The sequence below is a fragment of the Neomonachus schauinslandi genome, chromosome 15 (genome assembly GCF_002201575.2).
Source record: "Neomonachus schauinslandi chromosome 15, ASM220157v2, whole genome shotgun sequence".
Classification (NCBI taxonomy): Eukaryota; Metazoa; Chordata; class Mammalia; order Carnivora; family Phocidae; genus Neomonachus; species Neomonachus schauinslandi.
In genome coordinates this window covers 41,979,931-42,007,428 of record NC_058417.1, presented here as the reverse complement: position 1 = coordinate 42,007,428, position 27,498 = coordinate 41,979,931, and the positions used below count along the sequence as shown (strand labels likewise).

Sequence of the window (27,498 nt, the reverse complement as noted above, 5' to 3'; positions counted from 1 at the left end):
ATGGAGCCCCAAAACTGGCTGGGCATGGAGACTGCTTAAGATTCACTCTCCCTCTGTCCCACTGTCCCCCAACCCCTTGACTGTTTTTGAAATGTTTGTGTTAAGTCTGAAATTATTATTTTTATTAAATATTTATTTATTTGAGAAAGGGAGTGTGAGCAGGGTGGTGGCAGGAGAGAATCTCAAGCAGGCTCCCCAATAAGTGTGGGGCCTGATGTGGGGCTCGATCTTATGACCCTGAAATCATGACCTGAGCCGAAACCAAGAGTCAGACACTCAACCCACTGAGCCACTCAGACGCCCCAGTATGAAATTATTTTAAAGTGAAGAATGAAAAAGAAAAAACCCAAACCCTCAATAGGTGAGTTAAATCTTGCAACATAGTGTGAGTTGGTGGCTCAGGTGGAGGAACTCTTCCAGAAGGTATCAGGAAGAGATAAAGAAGTGGACAAGCAAGATATTAAGAAAGGCAGAGGACAGAAACAGAAGTGTGAGCAACATCACAGAGGGGCTGCAAAGGCAAAGAAAAAAAAAAAATAGAAGAAAATATTTGAAGAAATAATGGTCCGGGTTTCTGAATGCATGTGGAGGGTGAATACAAGAACTTCTGTTCCCTCCCCAAATGCCACTAAAATGACAGAGAAAGAATAAAAATGGACAAAGGCACTGGCAAGAAGATGACAATAGGCAAGAGGGAGGCCTCTGAATTGTGGAAGCTGGAAAGCAGATGGATGAGTGGAAAGCAGGGAGGAGCCCAGAGAAAGTGGCATCTGAAGCCAGCAAGAAGCTGGAGCTGAAAGGCCTGCACCTGGAGGGACCAGAGAGAGAAGGCTAGAGTGCAAGACAGGGGCTGAGAGGGGCGCCTGGGTGGCTCAGTTGTTAAGTGTCTGCCTTCGGCTCAGGTCATAATCCCAGGGTCCTGGGGTCGAGCCCCGAATCGGGCTCCCTGCTCTGCAGGAAGCCTGCCTCTCCCTCTCCCACTCCTCCTGCTTGTGTTCCCTCTCTCGCTGTTTCTCTCTCTGTCAAATAAATGAATAAAAAAAAAATCTTAAATAAAAAAAAAAAGGAAGAAGACAGGGGCTGAGAAAGAGGCTATCAGAAAGCCTTTACAACAACAACAACAAAAAAGAAAGCCTTTACAAGGAATGGATAGCAGGACACCCAGAACCCTCTCCCACCCCAGCAGCAGACTCCAGCAAAGGTTCTTCGCTGGGGGAGATTTTGGTGGAAACATTTTTGGTGGAGTGGGTGTGCTTCTAGCCAGTAGAAGCCAGGAATGCAGCTTCACATCTTACAGGGCACAGGATAACCCCCTACAACAGAATTATCTGGCCCTAAATGTCAATAGTGCTGAGAATAAAGTTCCCTGGACTAGAGGAAATGGAACACAGGCGAGAGCAGGGATAAGCCCCAGTGAAAACACAGATTAAGAGGATATCTATATACTGAGTGGTGAGACCTGTAAACCTCTTCCCCTATGGAGCTCCCAGAATGCTGACCACCATACCTATAACCCCCAGTGTGATAGTAGTAGGAGGTGTGGCCCTTGGAAGGTAGTTAGGTTTAGGTGAGATCATGAGGTAGAGTGTCCCGTCCCACCCCCCCCCGAACTAATGGGGCTGGTGTCCTTATAAGAGAGACCAGAGCTTTCGCTCTCTCCATCCATGAGTACATAAAGAAGAGGTCATGTGAACACGTATCGAGATGGTAGCCATGTGCAAGACAGGAAGAGAGCCCTCACCAAGAACTGAATCTACTGGCACTTTGATCTTGGACCACCAGTCTCCAGTAATAGGAGAAATAAATGTCTGTTGTTTAAGCCACTCAGTCTATGATGTTTTGTTATAGCAGCCTGAGCTATAAGACACCTGTCAAAATTGCCAGGTTCCAGCCTAATTACCTACAATCAAATCTACTGCTGACAACCCCTTCCAATTGGCATTTTATTGCCTTGCTTTTTTTTTTTTTAAAGATTTTATTTATTTATATGACAGAGAGAGACACAGTGAGAGAGGGAACACAAGCAGGGGGAGTGGGAGAGGGAGAAGCAGGCTTCCCGCGGAACAGGGAGCCCAATGCAGGGCTCGATCCCAGGACCCTGGGATCATGACGTGAGCCGAAGGCAGACGCTTAATGACTGAGCCACCCCAGGCACCCCTTTATTGCCTTGCTTTTAAATAAAAATGGGTAATCAAAGATCACCAGATATTTAAAGAAAGCTTCTAAAAAAGAAGATGGGGCGCCTGGGTGGCTCAGTCGGTTAAGCGTCTGCCTTCAGCCTAGGTCATGATCCCAGGGTCCTGGGATCGAGCCCTGCATCGGGCTCTCTGCTCAGCGGGAAGCCTGCTTCTCCCTCTCCCACTCCCCCTGCTTGTGTTCCCGCTCTCTGTCAAATAAATAAATAAAATCTTAAAAAAAGAAGAAGAAAAATGAAAGCTTTTAACAAGGAATCTGACTACCAAACAAACGGAAAAAAGACCTTAGAGGAAACAGAGACAATACAGGAAAGCAGAAGAAAAGAGAAAAAAGAAATACCACAAACATCTCAGAGAGATGAAGGAATGCACTGCCTTCCATAAACACATAGGCAACTATAAAAAAGGAAACCACAAAGAAGAAAAACCTTTTAGGAACTGAGAAATCTTACAGAAATAAATTTCATATAATGATTGGAAGTTAAGTTGAAGAAATCCTCCAGAGAAGAGAACAAAAGACAAATAGGTGGAAAGTGGGAGAGAAAGAGAGGAATACCAAAGAATCAGTCCATAAGATCCAATATCTGAACAATACAAAGTTCCAGAAATAGAAAAGAAAGAAAATGGAGGGGATGAATCTCACAGAAATAATGTTAACTTCCAGAACGAAAGAAAATGAGTTTCCAGACTGAAAGTCTCCACCAAGTGCCCGCTCCATGAATGAAAAAAGTCCCACATCAGGGCACATTGTCAAGAAATTTCAGGATATTAAGGAGAAAGGATTTTGGCTTCATTTCAGGCCATATTGGAGACCAGTAATTTAAAAGCCTTCCTAATACAAAATATCTAAAAATACTGGCTAAATTATAAACACAAAACCCATCTAACTGCTAAGTTCACAAAATAAATAAATAAGAGGACTCCACAAATGTCCCGAATGATGAGAAAACTGAAAACCACAGGGGTGAAAGCTAATGCTGACTGCCCTGAGGGAGTTTGTGGGCTTAAAAGAAAAGGGTTTGGGACTGATGAGTCAGATGGGCCCAGGAGATAAGGTTTTATACCTGCCTAAAGGGGGGAGTTAGAATTGAGAAATCCTGCATGAATCTAGGAGAAAAGGTAAATCAGAAAATAATCTACTCACTAAAAGAGACAAAAGGGGAATACTGTCTATATTAGCCTGGGCTCTGCGTGACAAAAGTCTTCTCTGAGAACTCATAACCATAGGCCTCCCAAGAATTTGGAATTCAAATTCACGTTACTTATGTGGTCTAAGAACCCATTACCACCACCATCAGAGAAATTAAAGTAAAAAATAATTCCAGCTTATAACATCTTTGTCATACTTCAAATAACCAAACGCAAAGCAATTCTAGAGGTTGACAGCTTAGCTCAGGGTTCCAAGAATTTCCTCAGATAAAGCATCATCAAACATTAACTCACCCTCCAACATTATAAAACACATGAAGGAAACAAACCACTGTGGGTCAGAGTCAGCAGAAATAAGAGACAGCAAAATTAGATGCCCAGGAACTTCAAATAGAATGATCAGATATAGACTACAAAATAATTACTTAAATTATTAAATGCTTTATTTCACTAAAATCAGTATTTAGGGGCGCCTGGGTGGCTCAGTTGGTTAAGCGACTGCCTTCGGCTCAGGTCATGATCCTGGAGTCCCCGGATCGAGTCCCACATCGGGCTCCCTGCTTGGCAGGGAGTCTGCTTCTCCCTCTGACCCTCCTCCCTCTCGTGCTCTCTGTCTCTCATTCTCTCTGTCTCAAATAAATAAATAAATAAATCTTTTAAAAAAATAAAAAAAATAAAATCAGTATTTAAAATAAATGTCAACTTAGAATTTTATATCTGACTGAACAATTATTCAACAGTGAGGGCAAAATAAAGGCATCTTTCTTTCTTTTTTTTCTTTTCTTTCCTTTTTTTTTTTGAGGGCAGGGGAGGGATTGAGGGAGAGGGAGTGAATCCTAAGCAGGATCCATACCCAGCATGGAGCCAGACACTGGGCTTGATCCCACAATCATGAGATCATGACCTCAGCTGAAACCAAGAGTCAGGAATCTAATGCTTAACCAACTGAGCCACCCGTTTTTCAACAAAGAACACTGAAGGCATTTTTCAAACAAAGAAAACCCATTTATCCCCAACCACTTCTTACTAAAGGACTTCGCAGAGGTGTACTTTGGGATGAAGGAAGCTAGACTCAGAAGGACTGAAATGCCAAAATTTGGCAAAAATATGTATAAATCTAAACAATCACTGACTGTATAAAACAACAATAACAATGACTAATTTGGAAGTAAAAAAAAAGACAGACAATAATCATATTGTTGCTAGACGGGGGCAGCGGTGGTTCAGAGACAGACCAGTCTAGGTGCTTATTGTGTTCAGGAGGAAGGTAGAAATACTGACAGCATCAGACTTTGCCATAGTATACTGGAAGCTACAAGAAGTGGAAAGTGGTTGAATCACTGTATTGTACACTATACTGTACATTTGAAACTAATATAACACTGGATGTTAATTATACTGGAATTAAAAATTAAAACAAAACGATTTGTACACTTAAAATAAAAAAAGTGGAACATGTCTTCAAAATTCTGGGGAAAAATGATCTTTAGCTGAACTATCATTCAAATGTAAGGTAGAATAAAGAATTGTCAGGGCGCCTGGGTGGCTCAGTGGGTTAAGCGTTTGCCTTCGGCTCAGGTCTGATCTCAGGGTCCTGGGATCGAGCCACACATCAGGCTCCCTGGTCAGCGGGGAGCCTGCTTCTTCTTCTCCCTCTGCCCCTGCCCCCACCCCCCGCCACCAGCCGCTCATGTTCTCTCTCCCTCTCTCAAATAAAAAAAAAAAAATTAAAAAAAAAAAAAAAAAAAAAGTAAAGAATTATCAGACCTGGAGGTCTTGAAAAACTTATCTGTCATGTACCCTTTCTCAGGAAGCTATATTAGAAGATGTGCTCTACCAAAATGAGGAAGTAAATGAAGAGAGAAGAAAATAGGAATTTGGAATATAGGGGATCCTACACAGGAAAAAAGCAAAGGGAAATCCATAGAATGATGAAGGGAGATTCTAGGATGAAATCAGTGCAACAAGCCTCAGCATAGCTGGACCAGACTGGAAGACTAAGACAAATGGTTTCAGAAGGTATGTCTTCCAGACAAAGAAGAAACTGATGGATTCTTTGATGAGCTTGAAGGTATTGAGGGAAGGTTTATAATTCTGGTAGAATCTGGACATGAATTAGTGATCATTCATAGAAAATGAAGCATATTTCCTACTTTACTATATGGGTCATCTGTAAATAACCATAATAATGATAATGCAAATAAATAAATGACCAATCAAAAATGACTGTATAGGGGCACTGGGGTGGCTCAGTGGGTTGATCTCAGCCCAGGTCTATCTGAGGGCCATGAGTTTGGGCCCATGTTGGGCTCCACTCTGGGCGTAGAGCCTACTTAAAAAAACAAACAAACCAATCAAAACAGACTTCATATACACTGGGAGGAGAGAAGAGGAGGAAAATTGTGTGTGTTTGTGTGTGTGTGTGTGCGCTGCAGGTGAGTGGGGAGACAGAAAAAATATTTTCCATGCTAGGAAGTCAATAGATATAATTTAAGTTGAAAACAACAAAAGCAGTATGAGCAGGCTATTTAGAAATAAGTAGGTAAATATTAGAAGAATTAGTGAAAACAACTGTAAACAGTGGCACCCTAGGGAGTGGCAATCAGGAGGAACAACTCCAACTCTAGGTGTGTGAGAGAGAGAAGGGGAAGACCTGGCCTTTTAAAATTATGTAACCATCAAACTGTAACAAATAAATTTAAAAACCCTCTAAAATTCACAGTCATACTACAGTGAATTTTAAGAACAAATATAAAGAGAATCATCTAAAATGTTCTAATGAAAAAAGCAGGTCATGAATTAGTGATCATTCATAGAATGATCAGTCAATACATATACAGTCAATGATTTTGTTTTAATTTTTAATCCAAAGGAACAAGAACCAGACCAACATCAATTATCAACAGGCTCTACTTTCTGCAGGAAGAAAATACCATTTTTCTTTTTTTTTTTTTTTAAGATTTTATTTATTTGCGAGAGAGAGAATGAGAGACAGAGAGCATGAGAGGGAGGAGGGTCAGAGGGAGAAGCAGACTCCCTGCCGAGCAGGGAGCCCGATGCGGGACTCGATCCCGGGACTCCAGGATCATGACCTGAGCCGAAGGCAGCCGCTTAACCGACTGAGCCACCCAGGCGCCCCGAAAATACCATTTTTCAGTGTGCTGAAGAAAAAGAACTTTGACTCAAGAATTTTAACACAACGGTGAAATCAAAATATTCTCAGGCATACAAGCCTCAGAAAGTTTATCCCATAAAGCCCCCTTTTGAAAACACTCTTGGAGAAAAGTTCCCCCGCAAAGGAAGAGTAGGTAACTCAGTAAAGTACATTACCGGTTCAAAGGCAACAACCAAAGCCTGTTACCTGTAACAATCCAAAACTAAAACTAAAGATACTAGAAGCAGTGGGAGGGGGAGAGGGGCACCTGGGTGGCTCAGTCATTAGGCGTCTGCCTTCGGCTCAGGTCATGGTCCCAGTGTCCTGGGATCAAGCTCCACATCGGGCTCCCTGCTCAGTGGGAAGCCTGCTTCTCCCTCTCCCACTCCCCCTGCTTGTGTTCCCTTTCGCTATATCTCTCTCTGTCAAATAAATGAATAAAATCTTAAAAAAAAAAAAAAAAAGTGGGAGAGGGAGTATTGAGGGAAGTGAGCATGTGCTGAAATACTTACCTATTTCGGTGAGTTTAGGTAAAAATAACCATGAATGTGGGCTTAATAAGGTACTCTATCCTGATTCCCCATCTGCTAATCTTGTTCATGATATCAGACTGAAAGCTCTTATTTGACCTTTAACACGAATTCCTAAATGATTTCATGACATCCCACCATATACACACACTCAAAACCACTAAGAAATTAGAAAACCCCAATAGCGCTAACATTCTCGACCTTCCCATCCCAAGTGACTCTGCTGTAGGAGCAGCAACTTCGACCTCGCATCCCTAGTTCTGACCTGTTACCTACCTAGGTCCGGAGCCCGGAGCCTACTCTCCGCCATAGAACTCTGCAGCTCAGAGAATCTGCCGTCGCCTGAGAAAGGACAAAACAGCAGAACCACCTTCATTAGCCTTCGACCTTCTATCCTCCCCTCCCCCCCCGCCTCCCAATTCCCGCACAATCCCCGGCGCGGCTCCCGGGTACAGCCTCAACTCCATCCCAATCCGCATCCCATCTCACCTCCTGCGCCTCCTCCAAGGTTCTTGTCCCTCCGTCCCACCGCCCCCACTAGGACTCTGCGCCCTCAACTTCCACGGCCTCTTGGCCACCCTTGTACATTTCAATTCCCGTGCCTCCCTCCAGGTTCTTGTCCGCTCAGTCCCCCCACCCCCTTGAGACCTCGGCCTCCTCAATTCCTAGGAGCCCTGCCCGGCCCCTCTACCCGCCTCAGCTTCTGCACCTATCTGCTCCCCAATTCTTGTGCCCCTTCCCCAGCCCTTATCCTCTCTACACTCTTATGACCCCTTCCGCCTACCTTCTTACCCCATCTTCCCCTTCCCGGCATCCGTACCCTTGCCTGGCTCCCTCCTCAAGTTCTCGGCTCCTTCTCGGCCTCCGTACTCCTTCCTCAAGGCCTCCGCGTTATATTCGCGGGCTCCATGAGCGATTTCAGACGTCCGCGTGCCGACGGGAACTGCACGAGTACATTGTCAGTCTCCAGGCGCCGGCGGCCGCGGCTTCGGTTTAAATTTCCTGTCGGCTCCGCCCCCTAAAAGAGCGTAGTAGCTGTGAGGGTCTGCCCTACGGTGGCCCTGCGAGGTCAATGTTAACTCAGCAAATCCTCCCTTTCCCCCTTCCTTTTCATTTCCGCCTTCTCTATCCGTCTCTTCATTTCTTGGCTTGTCTTTGCGTGGAGATACACTGCGCCTTAATAGACGGGAAGTTGGGGACTAGTGGTAGCCTAGTCTTAGTGATTCTTCACACTGAGCAGGTTGGAAATTCCTGGGAGTTAGATAATAAATAACAAAACAAGACTATCACTTATAGAGCATTGACAATTTACAAAAAGAAAGAAAGAAATTGACGTACACATTATTTCATCTTCACATCTTTGTTACCCACCCAACAAAAAAATTTCTCAAAAGAGGTGCTCCATTCTTCACTTGCCCCAACTCCCATAATTAGCCTTTGATCCTCACCTCTCCACTAAAACTGTACTTGTCCAGGTCAGCTATAACTTCCATGTTCCCAAATCCTACGGTCATTTTGCTATACTCATCCTATCCGACTTCTAGAACATTGAAATAGGCTATGCCCCACTTCTTGAGCCAATTTCTTCATTCTGCTTCTATTTCTACCAGTTTTCACCTTCCCTCAATGGTTCCTCAATCTCCTTTGCTGGATCCAAAGCCATTGTTTCACCTATAAATGTTGCAGCATGCTGAGGCTTTAGCCCTTAGCCCTCTTCTCTTCCATATTAACACTTTCTCCCTAGGAGATCTCATTCAACTCCTTGGCTTTACTAGAGCTCTATGCTAATGCCTGCAGAATTTCTATCTCTAGCTCTGACCTCTCCCTTGATCTCCAAACTTATATACTCAGTGGCTACTGAACATTTCTATTTGGATGTCTAACGGGCACCTCAGGCTTAATATGTTCAAAACAGAACATTTGTTTCACTCACCCACCCCTCAAAAAACCCACCTATTCTCCATCTCTACATGTCACACAATCCACTCAGTTGCTCAAGACAAAAACCTAGAAGTTTTTTCAGTATTTGCCCTTATCCCCACTCCAAAAACAAATTCTGCCAACTCCAAAGTATATATTGAATCAGACCACTGCTATGGAGCGCCTGGGTGGCTCAGTCGTTAAGCGTCTGCCTTCGGCTCAGGTCATGATCCCAGCGTCCTGGGATCGAGCCCCGCATCGGGCTCCCTGCTCAGCGGGAAGCCTGCTTCTCTCTCTCCCACTCCCCCTGCCTGTGTTCCCTCTCTCGCTGTCTCTCTCTGACAAATAAATAAAATCTTAAAAAAAAAAAGACCACTGCTACCATCTAGTTCAAGCCACCATACCTTAGGCCCAAGCACTGTGTCAATTTCTAACACACTTCTACATTTTTTTTTTAATTAAATAAACTCTACCCCTAATGTGGGGCTTGAACTCATGACCCTGAGATCAAGAGCTGCATGCTCTACTGACTGAGACAATCAGGTGGCCCAACACTACTTTTACTGTTGAGTATCTTCCTACATCTCCTCAAAGTAATCCATTCTGCATGCACAACTGGAATGATATTCCTTTTTTTAAAAAAAGATTTTATTTTATTTATTTGACAGAGAGAGAGAGAGACAGCTAGAGAGGGAACACAAGCAGGGGGAGTGGGAGAGGGAGAAGCAGGCTCCTGGCCGAGCAGGGAGCCCGATGCGGGGCTCGATCCCAGGACCCCGGGATCATGACCTGAGCCGAAGGCAGACGCCTAACGACTGAGCCACCCAGGCGCCCCTGGAATGATATTCCTTAAACACCATGGCACAGATATATATATATATATATATATATCTGTATATTTTGTATATATATATATACAAAATACATATATTTTGTATCCCCTCCAGCAGGGCCCCTCCCTACACTAGATTATACATACCAGTCCTGATGAACTAAAGCTTGCCCATGTGACTTGCTTTGGCTGATGAAAAAAGAAAAAAAATTGACATCACTTCCAAGCACAAGTTTTAAGAGATAGGATCATTTACCAAGTTCTTTTCACCCATCACAATGACTGGCAATGTCCTAGCTAGAGGCTGACCTGCCAGTTTGGGTTCCTCAGTGAAGATGACATAGAACAGAACCATGGACAACCCCAAATGGATTTGTAGCATAGGCAAGAAATAAACTTTTGTTATTTTAAGCTACTGAGATTTGGGTATCATTTGTTACATCATATTCTAGTCCAAGGTTCCCAAAGTATAGCTCAGCCCTTTCAAAAGGTTCTTTGAAGTCAAAACTATTTTTACAATAACACAAAGACATTATTTTCCATTTTTTGTTCTCATTCTCTCATAAATAGTTTAGTGGAGTATGCAGAAGCAAAATTAAGAATCTAACACTCGGGCGCCTGGGTGGCTCAGTTGGTTAAGCGACTGCCTTCGGCTCAGGTCATGATCCTGGAGTCCCGGGATCGAGTCCCTCATCGGGCTCCCTGCTCAGCAGGGAGTCTGCTTCTCCCTCGACCCTCCTCCCTCTCATGCTCTCTGTCTCTCATTCTCTCTCTCTCAAATAAATAAATAAAATCTTTAAAAAAAAAAAAAGAATCTAACACTCTTTTGTCAAACCAGTTATTAAAAAGATTTGGAGAAATGTAAAACAATGTCATTCTTCTGATTATTTTTGTTTTGGAAAATATATATATATTTTAAAGTTTTATTTATTCATTTGAGAGAGAGAGAGCCCATAACGGGGGGCGGGGGCAGAGGGAGAGTGAGGCAAGCAGACTCCCTGCTGAGCCGGGAGCCAGACTCAGGGCTCAATCCCACGACCCTGAGATCATGACCTGAGCTGAAACCAAGAGTCAGATGCTTAACTGACTGAGCCACCCAGGTGCCCCAACAATATACATTTTTTAAAAAAGATTTATTTATTCATTTGGGAGAGAGTGCAAGCAGTTGCACACGCGGTTGGGGGGCGGGCAGAGGGATAGAATCTTTAGGTAGACTCCCTGAGGAGCATGGATCTGGATTTGGGGCTCGATCTCAGGACCCTGAGATCATGACCTGTGCTGAACCCAGGAGCTGGATGCCCAACTGACTGAACCACCCAGGTGCCCCTATGAACAATATTTTTTTTTAAAGATTTTATTTATTTATTTGAGAGAGAGAGTGAGAGAGAGAAAGAGCACAAGAAGGGGGAGCGGGAGAGGGAGAAGCAGACTCCCTGCTGAGCAGGGAGCCCGATGCGGGACTCGATCCCGGGACTCCAGGATCATGACCTGAGCCGAAGGCAGTCGCTTAACCAACTGAGCCACCCAGGCGCCCCCTATGAACCATATTTTTAAGCTTTAGTTTCTAATGTGGTAAATATCACATATTTTATTTTCTAAATATATATACAAATATATAAAATACGTTTACATTTATAAACTCAAATTTAAAAATACCCACATTTGTGGTGTCTGTCCCCATTGGATGGGGGTCCCCAAATGTGGGGTGACTCAATCAGGTGGAAGCCAGTGGCGCGGGCAGTGACAGGATTCACGTGAGGCAGAACAAAGGAGATAGAAATTTATCGAATACACCCCAAGGGAGCAGCGGGCAGGGCCACAAAGGAGAGATGGCCTGCAATGAGGCAATGGGTTGGGGCTGTTTTTCAAGAGGGAAGGTGAGCAGGTATGAGAACATACAGAATTTTCCATTTTTTGGTACCTGTGCCTGGTAGTAAGTAGCCCATTGGTTAGTTAGGGCCTATGGATAGTTTGAGGTGGGTGCCCTGGGCCTGTATGTATTTAGCCAGGGGGTTGGGGTCACTGTGGGCCCTTCTACCTTACTCAGGTTTCCACTGTTCAAGCCTGTTGCCTAAAAGCCACTGAAACATTGTGGTAGCCAGTCTCCCAAGATGGCCTGCAAGGGCATACATTTCCTGGCAGTCACGATCCCATCAAATAGGGCTATGTATCAGTAGAATATTGAGGAAAGAACAATGTGCCATTTCTGAGGCTGGGTTATAAAACATTTCAACATCTGTATTGCTGTTTCTTGGATCACTTGCTGTGGGGGAAGCCAGCAATCATGACATGAGGACTCTCAAGTATGCCTGTGGAGAGGCTCTTGTGGAGACGGAGAGGCATGGAGTCTTCCTCCTAACAGCCAGCACCAACTTAACCACTAATGTGATTGAGCCATCTTGCAAGGAGATTGTTCAGCCCTAGCCAAGCTTTCCGAAGACTGCAACCTCACAAGAGATACCGAGACAGAAAAGCCCAAGCGAACTGCTCCCAAATTCCAGTACCACAGAAACCCAGTGAAAATCAGTGATTGGTGGTAAGTCATTACATTTTGGGGTTAGACAGCAACAGATAACTGATATACACATCAACAAAAAAGCTGTTTGGGGTCCCCCATTATGGATCAAATTACCCTCCCTTTCAAAACGACCCAGTGGCTTTCCCTGTTAGCTCCTCCGACCAAACTTCCCGTGTCTTGAATGAGCCCAACTTGTTGCTGCCTTAGGGCCTTTATACCAACAGTTCCATTTCCCAGCTCTTCTCTTTCCTTTTAGGCATCAGATCAAATCTCATTTATTTGAGAGAGGGAGAGAGAACACGAGCGGCTTGGGGTGGGGGGGACAGGGGCAGAGGGAGAAGAAGCAGGCTCCCCATTGACTCATTTTCAGATAGGACTTTGGAGACCACCCAACCTAACAGCAGCTCCCCCATTTCCTATTTTCTTCATAGCATTTACCACTGTCAGAAATTATCTTATTTGTGTACTGGTTTGTTGTCTATATTTCCCCAGCTAGAATGCAAGCCCATAAAAAGGACCTTTTCTGTTTCACTTACTAATATATCCCCAAAGTAAAGAACCCAGTGGGTGCTTACTAAATATTTGTTAAATGAGCAAATGACTGAATCTCTCTGATCTTCAGTTTTTTTATTTGTAAAATGAAGATAATATTATCTACCAGAAAGTGAGGTTTTAAATATTAAACGTGTGTTTAGCACAAAGTCAGTGACCAGAAAAAGGTAGCTTTTACTACTTGGCAGAAAATGTTTTGAGATAGTATTCAAAATTTTCTTTCTCACCATTTTTCTCCATTCCTGAGGGGAAGTGCTTAAAATCAAAAAAAAAAAAAAAAATCAGCTCATATCATAGAACAAGGACTGATTTTCCAATATCTAAAAAAAAAAACCCTTGTACAATGGGGCACCTGGGTGGCTCAGTCATTAAGCGTCTGCCTTCGGCTCAGGTCATGATCCCAGGGTCCCGGGATCGAGCCCCGCATCGGGCTCCCTGCTCCACGGTAAGCCTGCTTCTCCCTCTCCCACTCCCCCTGCTTGTGTTCCCTCTCTCGCTGTGTCTCTCTCTGTCAAATAAATAAATAAAATCTTAAAAAAAAAAACTTGTACAAATAACACAGAAAAGAAGAACAACCCAGTTGAAAATGGGTAAGAGAATATTCATGGAAAGAGAAATACAAAGAACATTCAAATATACTCAACCTCACTTAAAATAAGAGAAATGCAAATTAAATCTGCTCTGAAACGCCGCTTTTCATTTAACGGACTGGCAAAGGTCAATTTTGCTAGAGAGTGCCAAATTGCCTTACATCGGGGTTGTACCGGCTTCTATGTAGGGCAATCGGGCACTCTCTAGCAAAATTACAAATGTACATATCTTTCCACCCAGCAAGTTCATTTCTAGGAGTTACTCTACACATACACTCACACATATGTGCTAGGACTTACATAATATCTACTGCAGCACTGCAGTATCTACCAGCTCTATGGTGTTTAACCAGAGAAATACTTGACACAGAAAAGGGATTCAGATATATATATTTAATTACTTTATTTTATAAATCTTATGTAGTGCTTATTTATGATATTCAAAGCGCTTTCTAAAAAAGATTTTATTTATTTGAGAGAGATAGAGTGATCGAGAGAGAGAGAGAGAACACAATTGGGGAGGAGCAGAGGGAGAGGAAAAAGCAGATTCCCTGCTGAGCTGGGAGCCTGACATGGGGCTTGATCCTGGGACTCCAGGATCACTCCAGGATCATGACCTGAGCTGAAGGCAGACGCTTAACCAACTGAGCCACCCAGGTGCCCCTTAAAATGCTTTAAAAATAGTAATTACTTTAATCCTCATAAAACCCCTCTGAGGTGGGTAGTTAACTACACCCATTTTGTACATGGGGAAACTGAGGTTATAACTGACTTGAAGTCACACAGCCAGAAAGTGTCAGTGCTGGGATGTGAACCCAGGCAGTCTGACTTCAGATGCCATGCTCTTAACACTGCTCTGTGCTGCTTCTCAGTGTATGTTGACATGGACAAAGAAAACCGATACACCAATATTAGAATCTGACAAAATTGATTTTAAGAGGTAAAGAATTATTAGGGATATAGGTGTCATTGCTTGATGATAAACAATTCACCAGGAACTAAGTAACCTAGTATTTATACGAATCTAACAACATAACCTCAAAATATTTAAGGCAGAAAAAAATATTTGAGGCAGAAATACAAGGGAAGGGGCACTCGGCTGGCTAAGTTTGTAGAGTATGCATATTCATTTAAGGTCATACAATTTCCCTCTAGTTACTTTAGCTGAATTTTACAGCTTTTTATTTTATTTATTTTTTTAAAAAAGATTTTATTTATTTATTTGACAGAGAGAGAGAGACAGCGAGAGAGAGGGAACACAAGCGGGCGGAGTGGGAGAGGGAGAAGCAGGCTTCCCGCTGAGCAGGGAACCCCGATGCAGGGCTCGATCCCAGGACCTGGGATCATAACTCTAGCCAAAGGCAGATGCTTAACAACTGAACCACCCGGGCACCCCGAAACTCATTTTTTAATCTAAAAGAATAAAAACAGGGGCACCTGGGTGGCTCAGTCGGTTAAGCGTCTGCCTTCGGCTCAGGTCATGATCCCAGGGTCCTGGGATCGAGTCCCACATCGGGCTCCCTGCTCAGCGGAGAGCCTGCTTCTCCCTCCCCCTTTGCCTGCCTCTCTGCCTACTTGTGCTCTCTATCTCTCTGTCAAATTAATAAATAAAATCTTTAAAAAAAAATAAAAAAAAAATAAAAACAAGTAAGCTTTGCTAATCATTCATAAGCGAATTGACATTGGTGCCCTCCCTGGGCCTCTCTTGTCAGACATCCTGCGTTATGTAGTAAGGCAGGGGAGTTATCTGGGGAAGGGGGAAAGGAAGCTTCATATTTGGAGGAGTACTGTGTTTTTTTCTTTCAGCTCTGTGATGTTTGTGTTTTAGTATTCTATGTAGTTTACATATGCCCAGATGGATGGATTTACAGATTATGCAATCTGGATTTAATTTTCCTAACCTTCCAAGGGGACAAAGGATTTAACAAAAATTTGTTAGAAGAAGCAAGATTGAGATTACTCACAAGTGAATACTTCAAGTACAAACACTCAGGTTCAATGAAAATCCAACCAGTGCTCAGAGGGAGGCACCTGACCAACCAGTGAAAAAAAATCACTGAAGTTAAAGAGAAATCCTTGCCAGTACTGATCCTTAACACTACTGAACTGTACACTTAAAAATGGTTAAGATGGTAAATTTTATGTTAGGTACATTTTACCATAATTAAAAAGAAAAAAAGACGTGGGGAAAGTAATGAAGCATATGCAACCATTTTATTTTCACTAAGGATTTTCGTAATATGTATGATATTTGTAATACGTTATGTACCTCACTTTTTTTTTGGTAATCTCTATGCCTAAAATGGGGCTCACACTCATCACCCAGAGATCAAGAGTTGGATGCTCTAACAACTAAGCCAGCCAGGTGCCCCTATTTACTCCACCTTTTAAAAAAGATTGTATTTATTTATTTGAGAGAGAGCAAGAGAGGAGAGGAGCAGAGGGAGAGGGACCAGAAGACTGTGCTGAGTGAAGAGCCTGATGTGGGGTTCGGTCCCACGATTATGAGATCATGATCTGAGCCAAAATCAAGAGTCAGACATTCAACTGACTGAGCCACCCAGGCGCCCCTCTTCACTTTTTTTAAAATTAAAAATTACTTTATTGCTAAAAAATGCTAACCATCATTATTCACTTTTAAATCCCCCCTTTTATAGTTATCTTTTGGATGTCTTATGATGGAATACTAATTTGTTATAGTGATTCATAAATAAATTAGACATGCATAGTGAAATATTTTTCCTGCTAAGAGTATGTGGCAAAAATATGTTTGATGCTGGGTGCCTGGGTGGCGTAGTCAGTTAAGCGTCAGATTATTGGTTTCAGATCAGGTCATGATCTCAGGGTCATGAGATTGAGCCCTGCATCAGGCTCTGCACTCAGTGGGGAATCTGCTTGAGATTCTCTCTCTCCCTCTGCCCCTCCCCACCGCTCATGCTCTCTCTCTAAAATAAATTAAATCTTTTAAAAAATGTATGTCTGATGCTTACTGGCCTAGAGAAACTTGCCCACAAGCCTATAAAGAGACATATATAAGAATGTGAATTGAAGCACTATTTGGGAAACCGGGAAATAACCTAAATGCCCACCAACAAAGGAATGGATCAACTGGGATATATTCAAGCAGTGGAATACTATAGAGTGGTTTAATGAATGGATAAGGGCTACTTGTATCAACAGAGGTAAATATTTTAAGCAATTTTATGTGAAAAAAAAAGCACACTGCAGGATGAAAAGTCCAACATGCAAAAACAATGTGACATATTGTTTACAGATACATATATATGTATGGATAAATACATATACATGTTGTAATATATACTATGTTTCAAACATTCCAGAGGAGGATAAACACTAAATTTAGGAATAGTGGTTACCTCTGGGAGGAAGGGAAGAAAATGAGATTGGAGAAAGTATTCAGTAAGTTTTATTTCTGAAAAGAAAAAAAAAAGATGCAGGGTAAATAAATATCTCACAATTTTATTTTTTTTAAAGATTTTATTTGAGGGGCACCTGGGTGGCTCAGTTGGTTAAGCGACTGCCTTCGGCTCAGGTCATGATCCCAGAGTCCCAGGATCGAGTCCCGCATCAGGCTCCCTGCTCAGCAGGGAGTCTGCTTCTCCCTCTGACCCTCCTCCCTCTCATGCTCTCTGTCTCTCATTCTCTCTCTCTCAAATAAATAAAATCTAAAAAAAAAAAAAAAAGATTTTATTTGAGAGAGACAAAGAGAGAGAGGGAGAGCGTGAGTGGGGGGTGGGGCAGAGGGAGAAACAGACTCCCCACTGAATGTGGAGCCTGATGCGGGGCTCAATCCCAGGACCCCGAGATCTTGACCTGAGCCAAAATCAAGAGCCGGATGCCTAGGGATGCCTGGGTGGCTCAGTCGGTTGGGTGTCTGCCTTCAGCTCCAGTCATGATCACAGGGTTCTGGGATCGAGTCTCACATTGGGCTCCTTGCTCAGTGGGGAGCCTGCTTCTCCTTCTGCCTGCCACTCCCCCTGCTTCTCTCTGACAAATAAATAAAATCTTAAAAAAAAGTCAGATGCCTAACTGACTGAGTCACCCAGGCGCCCCGCTCATAATTTTAAAACAAGATGTCTTGAAACTAGTCTCCTTGAGTTCTCCTCCTCAGTGACAACCATTCTCCTACCCCTTGTGTATCTTTCCAGAGATATTTTATGCACATGCAAGGACACATATGTATATGTATTCCCCCTACCCACCTTCTTTTCAAACATAATTGGTAGCAAACATTACATACTGTTCTGAGCCTCACCTTTTTCTTTAACAATGTATCTTGAGTTTTGTTACCTGCCAGTACATAAAGTGCTTCCTCCATTTTTACAGCTGTCCATACTTCTTTTTGTGGCTTTTTTGAGCCTGTCTCCCATTGACAGGATGGAGACTATTTCTGTCCTTTCACTACAATAAGCATCACTGTAATGAATATCCTTATAAATAGGTCATTCTGCACACATGTATGTACTATAATAAATTCCCAGAAGTAGAAATGCTGGGTCTTTTCAAATTGCCATCCAATGAGATTGTACTGATCTACTTCCTGCTCCAACATTTTCCACTGCCTGCTACCCAATCACAGATCAACACAGTATATTATCCACCTTTTTTTTTTTTTAAAGATTTTATTTGACAGAGAGAGACAGCAAGAGGGAACACAGGCAGGGGGAAGCTGGAGAGGGAGAAGCAGGCTCCCCACTGAGCAGGGAGTCTGACGCAGGGCTGGATCCCAGGACGCTGGGATCATGACCTCAGTCGAAGGCAGACGCCCAATGCCCAAGCCACCCAGGCGCCCCATCATCAGCCCTTTTGATCTGAGACGTAAACATGGTATCTCATCTCCAAGTTTAATTTGCGTATTTAAAAAATTATGTGTCAGCATTTTTTTATAGTTTAAAAAGTAATTTTGATTTTTTCTGTAAGCTTTCTGTCACTTTTCCAGTTGTATTTTTTTTAAAGATTTTATTTATTTATTTGAGAGAGAATGAGAGAGAGAGAGAGCATGAGAGGGGGAGGGTCAGAGGGAGAAGCAGACTCCCTGCCGAGCAGGGAGCCCGATGCGGGACTCGATCCCGGGACTCCAGGATCATGACCTGAGCCGAAGGCAGTCGCTTAACCAACTGAGCCACCCAGGTGCCCCACCAGTTGTATTTTTTAACCACAAGTGATTACTTTTGTAATAAAATAGCCAATGAGGATTTTTTTTTTAAGATTTATTTATTTAGGGGCGCCTGGGTGGCTCAGTTGGTTAAGCGACTGCCTTCGGCTCAGGTCATGATCCTGGAGTCCCTGGATCGAGTCCCACATCGGGCTTCCTGCTCGGCGGGGAGTCTGCTTCTCCCTCTGACCCTCCCCCCTCTCATGTGCTCTCTCTCATTCTCTCTCTCTCAAATAAATAAATAAAATCTTAAAAAAAAAAAGATTTATTTATTTATTTGAGAGAGAGAGAGAATGTGCAGGAGGGGCAGAAAGAGAGGGAGAGAGAAACTCAAGCAGACTGTGTGCCCAGCACAGAGCCTGATGAGGGGCTGGATCTCACCACCCTGAGGTCACCACCCAAGCTGAAACCAAGAGTCGACACCCAACCCACCGTGCCACCCAGGCACCCTTAAGTATTTTCTTTAATGCAGGGTCTGAAGAGCCTTCACTCAGTTTTGTGAGAAGTTCCTAAGGCCTTCAAAAATCTTTTGGCATAGTACCAATATCGAGTTCCTAATTTTGATATTGTACTACAGTTATAGAGATGTTACCACTGGAGGAAACTGGGTGAAGGCGCACAGGTTTCTGTGTACTATTTTTGCAACTTCCCAGGAGTCCATAATTATTTCAAAATAAAAATTGAGGGGCGCCTGGGTGGCTCAGTCGTTAAGCGTCTGCCTTCAGCTCAGGTCATGATCCCAGGGTCCTGGGATCGAGCCCCGCATCGGGCTCCCTGCTCCACGGGAAGCCTGCTTCTCCCTCTCCCTCTCCCACTCTCCCTGCTTGTGTTCCCTCTCTGGCTGTGTCTCTCTCTGACAAATAAATAAATAAAATCTTTAAAAAAAAAAATTGAAAGAAAAGCTAACAAAATTTCATGGTACTTTTCTGGTTGGGGAGGGGCTCTGCACTGACCTCAAACTATGACCCTTGAGTCATAATGGCTCCCAAATCTGTCAACTGACAAGCCCCAATGGGCAACCTCCATTGGACAGAGCTCCATTAAAACATTCACCTCACTACACTGTCATTAAACATTGCCTGTTCCCACCAGACTGAAGTCCCTTTAGGGGCAGAGATCTTGTGACATTTTTATGTTTGTATTTTCAGTGCCTAGGAGCTATGCCATGCTGTTAGGTACTCAAATATTTAGTGAATGAAGGAGTCAGGTCCGTGACCTACCAGCCTCTCTGTAATTCAGGAAGAGCCAACCTAGCTTCTTGGGTAATTCATTTCAGCCCGGAGCCAGGTGTTTCCCAGAGTCAGCTGAGGCTCTGCGGGCTGTGCACGAGCTCCTTGCCTCTGGTTAGGCTTCTGTAGCTGTGGGACTCTGCCTCGGTTTCCTTCCCTGTAATCCAGGGACAATAAAAGTATCTCGTCACAGGGTTGTTGAGGGGATTACAAGCATTAATGCATCAAAAGTTCTTACTTAGCACAGTGCCGGGCAACGAGTAAAGAAGGCTCTTCAGAGATACGCGTTTAAGTGTTGAATGAATGAGTGAAAAATGACTTGAGGGTGCCTGATCATTTACTGAGCACCTACATCGTCCGACACTGCATGCTAAATGCAGAGAAGCAACCGCGGCGCATCGGAGCGGTCCTAACACAGACTGCGGGGGCCCGGGGAAGGCTCTCTGGAGCTTGAGTTTTGATACGCGCGGAGCTTGGAAAGGCGAAGGTGGTGCGAGTTGATTGAGACGGTGGGTATCCGGGACAGTCAGCCGGTTCCTTCTCCAAAGCTGTGTGGGAGTGGGCGACTTAGTATCTAGCCCGCCAGGGCGCGGGGAAGGGCAGTTCGGCGAGGTGGGCCGAAGCGCTGAAATCGAAGTTGAGCTCCAGGCCCGTTTAGTTAGTAACCGCGTGACTTTGGCCAAGTTACCGAACCTCTCTGAACCAACTGTAAAAAAAGAGTCTGTGGGCGCCTGGGTGGCTCAGTTGGTTAAGCGACTGCCTTCGGCTCAGGTCATGATCCTGGAGTCCCGGGATCGAGTCCCGCATCGGGCTCCCTGCTCCGCGGGGAGTCTGCTTCTCCCTCTGACCTTCCCCCCCTCTCATGTGCTCTCTCTCATTCTCTCTCTCTCAAATAAATAAATAAAATCCAAAAAAAAAAAGTCTGTTAGGAAGACTCATCTGCCGCGTTCCTGAGCGATGACGCAACCGCGCCTACGCCAACAGGAGCCCTATTTAGAAGGTGCAAAATGCCCAGGCCGACCGCTGCAGGTCGATTGGCTCTAGGCCCCACCCGCCGGGCTGTGGGTTCTCCTTCGGAGCATGCGCAGTGGGCCTGCGGCGCAGCCCGTCAGGCACTGCGGTAGGCGCCCTGTAGGCCGGCAGGACCCTGACCCCAAGATGGCGGCGCCCAGCGAAGTGGCTGCGGCTGCCTCCGGAGAAGGCGATGGCGGGGGCAGTGGCTTTGGGTCGTGGCTGGACGGACGGTTGGAGGCGCTGGGAGTGGATCGAGCCGTTTACGGTGCCTACATCCTGGGTGTCCTGCAGGAGGAGGAGGAAGAAGAGAAGCTGGACGCTCTGCAGGGTATCCTCTCTGCTTTCTTGGTGAGAAGCCCGGACACGTTCCTCCTTTAGCTTCCTGGAGGCCCCTGTCAGTACTTCGTAACCCCTTTCCCATACCTGTTGTCCCAGACAATTAGTGGTTTCACCTGGGAGAGGGTATTCTGAGCTCTTGGCCGCGGGGGAAGGGGATTGCTCACCAACCAGGGTTTGGGGAAGTCAGGAGGTTGCAGGTGCATAGAGAAGAATGGATATCCCTTATTCCTGGGGAAACGGCCCTTTCGGATGCCTGCGGGTGAGTATTCTTCCGAAGGCGCTGAAATGTCTAAATGAGAGTTTTATCATAAACGCATAACGACCAATTTCATTCCCATCCACTGACAGTGTTCAGAGAGGGGAATCAAGTGCTCTGGGATGTCTGTGCTCTTTAGGAGGCAGTGCCCAGGGCTGTCCCATGACAAAAGCCTGCAGGAAGTACCCTCTCGGTTCCTATTTTGGAAGTAAGAGGCCAAAAAAGGTATGTTGGCAGTGAAAATCTAGGTATAGGTCTAGGCCGGAACTGAAGCAAATGTTGTGCTTGACCTTTTATAGTATTTAGAAATGCAGTAATCATCGGTGTTTGCTGGCGGAGGTGGCAAATAAGGTCAGAGTTTTAAAGAAGAGAGATAAACTTGGTACCCAGTTGCTTAGAAGCAGGTTCAGAAATGTGTATTTTAATCTGTGTTTAGGTAGTAAATCACCAGGTCGTCCACTTTTCCAACCTGACCATTCTGCTGCCTTCATCTCTGCTTACACTTAATTTGGTGGAAACACCGTTCGATGATTGGTCAGATGGTTGAAATATAATACTAATGCAGCTGTCCCAGGTCCTCCTGGCAATGTCCCCCTTTTAGTCCCAAAGCCTGCTCTGGTGAGATTGACCTATAAATGGGAAAGCTTTAACACAGCTTGTGATGCAGCTCCTAAATTCAATGGAGATAGAACACTATGGAGTAAATTCTTTTCCTGGACCCTGATATTGCAGGTTGTTGGAGGGGGGCTGGGGTAGCATGAGGCAAGCAATTTAAGTTAGTTTTTATTTCCAGCTTGGAAGTCTCTAAAGACTCCATGAAAAAGAAGTTGAAATAACTTGGGTACCCATTGGTACTAGCTCCTTGACTTGTTCTTTTCATGGTGTCATTATTTAGAACTGCTAAAGGCAGGCATGAATTTGCTTAGACTATTAAGTCTCTTGGTAGAAGAGAGAAAAGTTATCTAGAACCAGATTTGGTTCTTTATATCCGCTTCTTGCTTACATGAACTACAGTAGACAGACTCCTTTCCCCCTCTCTCTGCCCGATTCACACGCTATGCTTAATTTTCTCTTAGTTTTCCCAACCCCTTCTATATAAGAAATGACTTTGGGAAGAATTGGCCAGGAATTATATGGTGAGGCAGGGTTCATGAAACCACTGAGAAACAACTTTATAGATCAGCAAGGCCAATGAATGTGGTATATATCGAACACATAATTCATAGTGCTGCTTACTTTCTGTCGGTCAGGCTCTGTATAAAAGCCACTGGCTGTTGTACTAAATCCCTTTCCAGGAAAAACAAAAGGCATAGCCAGATCAATCACCAGATTGGGCTAGGATTCAATATTAGGAGTTAAGAAATTTGTCAGCAACAATTTGAGTTAAGATTCAAGAACAATGTATCTTGTCAGGAGCAGATAACAGTTAATCAAAGCTTTTTATTATCCTTTTTTTAATTCCTTCCAGTAGCATTTGTATTGATTGATTCATTGATTCATCAAGTTTTTATTGATAGGGTTATTCTCTGCAAAGCACTGCTCTATGTGGTTGGGGTACCTCAGGGAACAAAACAGAAATCCCTGCCCTCACAGGGTGACATTCTAGCAGGGAAAAACTTAATCAGTAAATTATATAGTATGTCAGAAAATGATAAGTGCTAGGAAAAAAGGAACATTATAAGAAGATCAGGAGTGGAATGGAGGGGTAAGTTTTAAATTTTAAGTAGGATTATTACATTACTTGGGGTATTGCATTTTATGGCAGCTGTTTATTTTATTTTATTTATTTTTTTAAAGATTTTATTTATTTATTGGACGGAGAGAGAAGCAGTGAGAGAGGGAACACAAGAAGGGGGAGAGGGAGAGGGAGAAGCAGGCTCTCCGCTGAGCAGGGAGCCCGATGCGGGGCTCGATCCCAGGACCCTGGGATCATGACCTGAGCCGAAGGCAGATACTTAACGACTGAGCCCTCCAGGCTGCCCCATATGGCAGCTGTTTATATACCAGCCTTCTAAATTGTCAGTGTCAAGAGACCCGGGGCTGTTTCTCATTCATCTCTTACCACTCATCTTAGTGCCTTCAACATGGCAGGCACCATCTGGATGAACAAATGAACAAATGGATGGATGAACTCTTTTGGTCTGGGTGAGGAGAAGAGAATAAACCACCTTGTCCTCCAAGGGCACCCTTTCTCTTTTGCTTCTCTACTCCTTTTCCTTTCATTTCTTCTTTTGCTTTTCTTGTTGGGGGGGCGGTCCATGAACTACAGAAACTGGGCTAAAGAAGTTCTGTATGTTTGACTTGTGTGCTTAAAGGATGCAGGGTAGAAGATGGAATCCTTTGTTGGGTACAAAATAAGGAAATCCAAAAAAGGGGTTCACCTGGCTGGCTCATTCTGAAGAGCATGCCACTCTTGATCTCAGGGTTGTGCGTTCAAGTCCCACATTGGGTATAGAGATTACTTAAATAAAACAACAACAACAATAAAATCTTTAAAAAGTCTGTGTTCTGCCTCTCCTTGCTTTCTTTGAGAGAAGGTATCATATAATGGTTGAGAACCTGGGCTTGGAGGTAGACTGTTTGGGTTCAAATCCTGTTTAATCCATTTGTGTTTTTTGTTTTTTTACTTGTATGACCTTGGGCAAGTTACTTAACCTCTGTACCTTGGTTTCCTCATCTATAAATTGAGAGTAGCAATAGTGCTTATATCTTGGGATTGTTTTAAGAATTCTTTTTTTTTTTTTAAAGATTTTATTTATTCATTTGAGACACAGAGATACAGAGAGAGAGAGAGGGAAAGCATGAGCAGGGAGAGAGGCAGAGGGAGAGGGAGAAGCAGGCTCCTCGCTGAGCCAGGAGCCCGATGTGGGGCTCGATCCCAGGACCCCGGGATCATGACCTGAGTTGAAGGCAGACGCTTAACCATCTGAGCCACCCAGGCGCCCCTGTTTTAAGAATTCTTACCTGAGGGGCGCCTGGGTGGCTCAGTTGGTTAAGCCACTGCCTTCAGCTCAGGTCATGATTCCAGAGTCCTGGGATCAGGCCCCGCATCGAGCCCCGCATTGAGCTCCTTGCTCTGTGGGGAGCCTGCTTCTCCCTCTCCCTCTGCCTGCAGCTCCCCCTGCTTGTGATCTCTCTCTCTCTCTCACTATCTCTCTCTCTGTGTCAAATAAATAAAATCTTTAAAAAAAAAAAAAAAGAATTCTTACCTGAAGTATTGAGAACAGTGCCTGGCACATGAGCTGACAGCTCATTTTGAGGGGTAGAACATGAAGATGGTAGGCAGCCGTAATGAAGATGGAGGGAAATACCCGTATTTGTTGAAGTGCTTTTTCTTTGCCAAGCAGGGTAGGGTTTTTTTACACATTCTCATTCATCCTCACTAAATTCCTGACAAGATGTGAAGCTCAGAAAGTTAAGAAACTCGTTCATAGATCTGGGTTTGACTTTAAGTATGTCTGATACTGAAGCCAACATTCTTTTGTTATACCATGCTAAGGAGGAAGATTGGTCAGCATGCAGAATATGTATGCTTGTGTAAAATGGATAGGAGACATCTACTCATTTATCACCTAAAGCGGTGGGGTCAGCAAGGTCATGGATATGTTCCAACATGTAAGTTGATAATCCTTGGAGAGTATACTGAGTTGAGTGTATCAGCCAAGGAAGATCTCACAGAGGAGAGTTTTAACTCGGGCAACAGGTTTTTGCTCCAAAAGCATGAGGAAGACCGTCCTAAGTTATTGTGAATCCTTTCCCTTGGCACTTGGCAGGACGGAGTGGGTGCTCTTAATCCAGCAGGTGTGGATTCTGAGACTCAGAAGAGAAACATGTGGCTCCCAAACCTTCGCCATGACTCCTCATCACCAGAGGGAGAGCTGTGCCCTGTGCCTGGGCTTTGTTCAGGCTGAGGGCTCTCAGGAAATTAATTGGTCTACTTTTCCAACTAGGAAGAAGATTCTCTTCTAAACATCTGCAAGGAGATTGTGGAACGATGGTCGGAAAGTCAAAATGTCGTCACCAATGTGAAAAAAGAAGGTAGAGTTGGGAGTTTGTCTGTCTAACCTCCAGTGCCTTTTCCAGCAACCTTTCTTGTACAGCTGTTAGCGAGAGAATTTTGAGTTTTCTCCGTTTTCTACTCATTTTGCTTAAGATAATTTAAACTGGTAAACACCCAGCAGCTTCCATGAAGTTTTTAACTGAACGTTGGTTTCCTTTTCCCCTTCTCCAGTTTTCCACCTCCTCTGACCACAGTCATCTTCATTCTGGCTTTCACTTTTCTTTTCATCCTCTTTCCACTGCCCCTCGTAGATTTTCATGGCAGGGATTGGGGCCAACTATCCCCCCCCTTTCTTTTTTTTTTTTTTAAGATTTTATTTATTTATTTGACAGAGACAGAGATAGCGAGAGAGAAAACACAAGCAGGGGGAGTGGGAGAGGGAGAAGCAGGCTTCCCGCGGAGCAGGGAGCCCGATGTGGGACTCGATCCCAGGACCCCGGGATCATGACCTGAGCCGAAGGCAGACGCTTAATGACTGAGCCACCCAGGCGCCCTCCCCCCACCCTTTCTTTTCCGTATTTTCATTTCATAACAATTGTGATTGATATTTTGCTTTATTCAGCTAACTTTGTCACCCCTTAAAATGAAAGAGAAGTGGATTAATACAGCCATTAGAATGACAGATTAACTGCAGAAAACTCAAATTGTAAAAGCCAGACTTGAAGCAATTCTAAACTGTCTACACATTAGTTCTCAGTCTTGGCTGTCCATTAGAACTACCTGATATAGTTTAAAAGATGCCAGTGCCCGGGCCATACCGTGGACCAGTTATAGAAATATCTTTGGGGTGGGACCCATGTATTGTTTGTTTGTTTTTTAAAGATATATATTTATTTATTAGAGAGGGAGACAGGGAGAGAGAGAGCACAAGCAGGGGATGGGGCAGAGGGAGAAGCAGGCTCCCCGCTGAACAGGGAACCCGAGATGGGGCCTGATTCCAGGACCCCGGGGATCATGACCCGAGCCAAAGGCAGAGGCTTAACCAACTGAGCCACCCAGGCATCCCTGTTTTTTTTTTTTTTTTTTTAAAGCTCCCAGATGATTCTAATGTGGATCCAGGCGTAAAAACCACTACTGGGCACTGTTGCCTCCTTTCTTTGAGAATGGTTAACTTAATAGTTGATCTGATTTTAAAGATTTTATTTGATTTTAAAGATTTTATTTACTTATTTGACAGAGAGGCAGTGAGAGGGGGAATACAAGCAGGGGGAGTGGGAGAGGGCGAAGCAGGCTTCCCGATGAGAAGGGAGCCCAATGCAGGGCTCGATCCCAGGACCCTGGGACCATGACCCAAGCCGAAGGCAGATGCTCAACCAACTGAGCCATCCAGGTGCCCCAATAGTTGATTTTATTTTAAAATAATCTATGAATTTCACCGGGCATAATCATCACTACAAAAGGGACCAGCATAAGTTGATTCTAGATTCCTTCTTAGGTTTCTGGGTTAAGAGGGGAAAAAGTTGCATGCTTGAAGCTGAATTTTCTATGATTGTAATGCAGTGCTTTTCAACCTTTTTTTAAGCAGCAGAACTTCAATTTATAAAACAGGTAAAAGCAGGACTGCTCTGGGCGCCTGGGTGGCTCAGTCGTTAAGCGTCTGCCTCCGTGTCAGGTCATGATCCCAGGGTCCTGGGATCGAGCCCCGCATCGGGCTCCCTGCTCGGCGGGAAGCCTCCTTCTCCCTCTCCCACTCCCCCTGCTTGTGTTCCTACTCTCGCTCTCTCTCTATCAAATAAATAAAATTTTAAAAAAAAAAAAAAAGCAGGGCTGCTCTGATCGAAGATGGATACAAGACCTAAAGCCTAGCCCGCATGGCCTTTCCTTGCCTTTCTCATTGGCCCCCGAGGCACCTCCTTTGAAGCCCAGGGCCCTAAAGAGTCAGCAGATGCCACTGTCTTTCCCACAAGCACTATCTGGGTGGACTAGTGGTTTGGTGAGCTTGTTTTTTCACATACAGCCTTGTTGTCCCTCCCCTCCCCTCCCC

General features: G+C 44.2%; 1 protein-coding gene across 1 annotated transcript in view; it reads left to right on the top strand.

Annotated features, from left to right (window-relative positions):
* Positions 1-20,986: 20,986 nt before the first annotated feature.
* The window catches only part of CCDC43 (coiled-coil domain containing 43), a 12,026-nt gene continuing 5,514 nt past the window's right edge, over positions 20,987-27,498 (top strand). The window contains exons 1-2 of the mRNA XM_044921837.1: positions 20,987-21,207; positions 25,405-25,512. Coding sequence (XP_044777772.1) covers positions 21,004-21,207; positions 25,405-25,512 — 312 coding nt within the window. The 5' untranslated portion in view covers positions 20,987-21,003. The remainder of the gene's footprint in view (positions 21,208-25,404; positions 25,513-27,498) is intronic.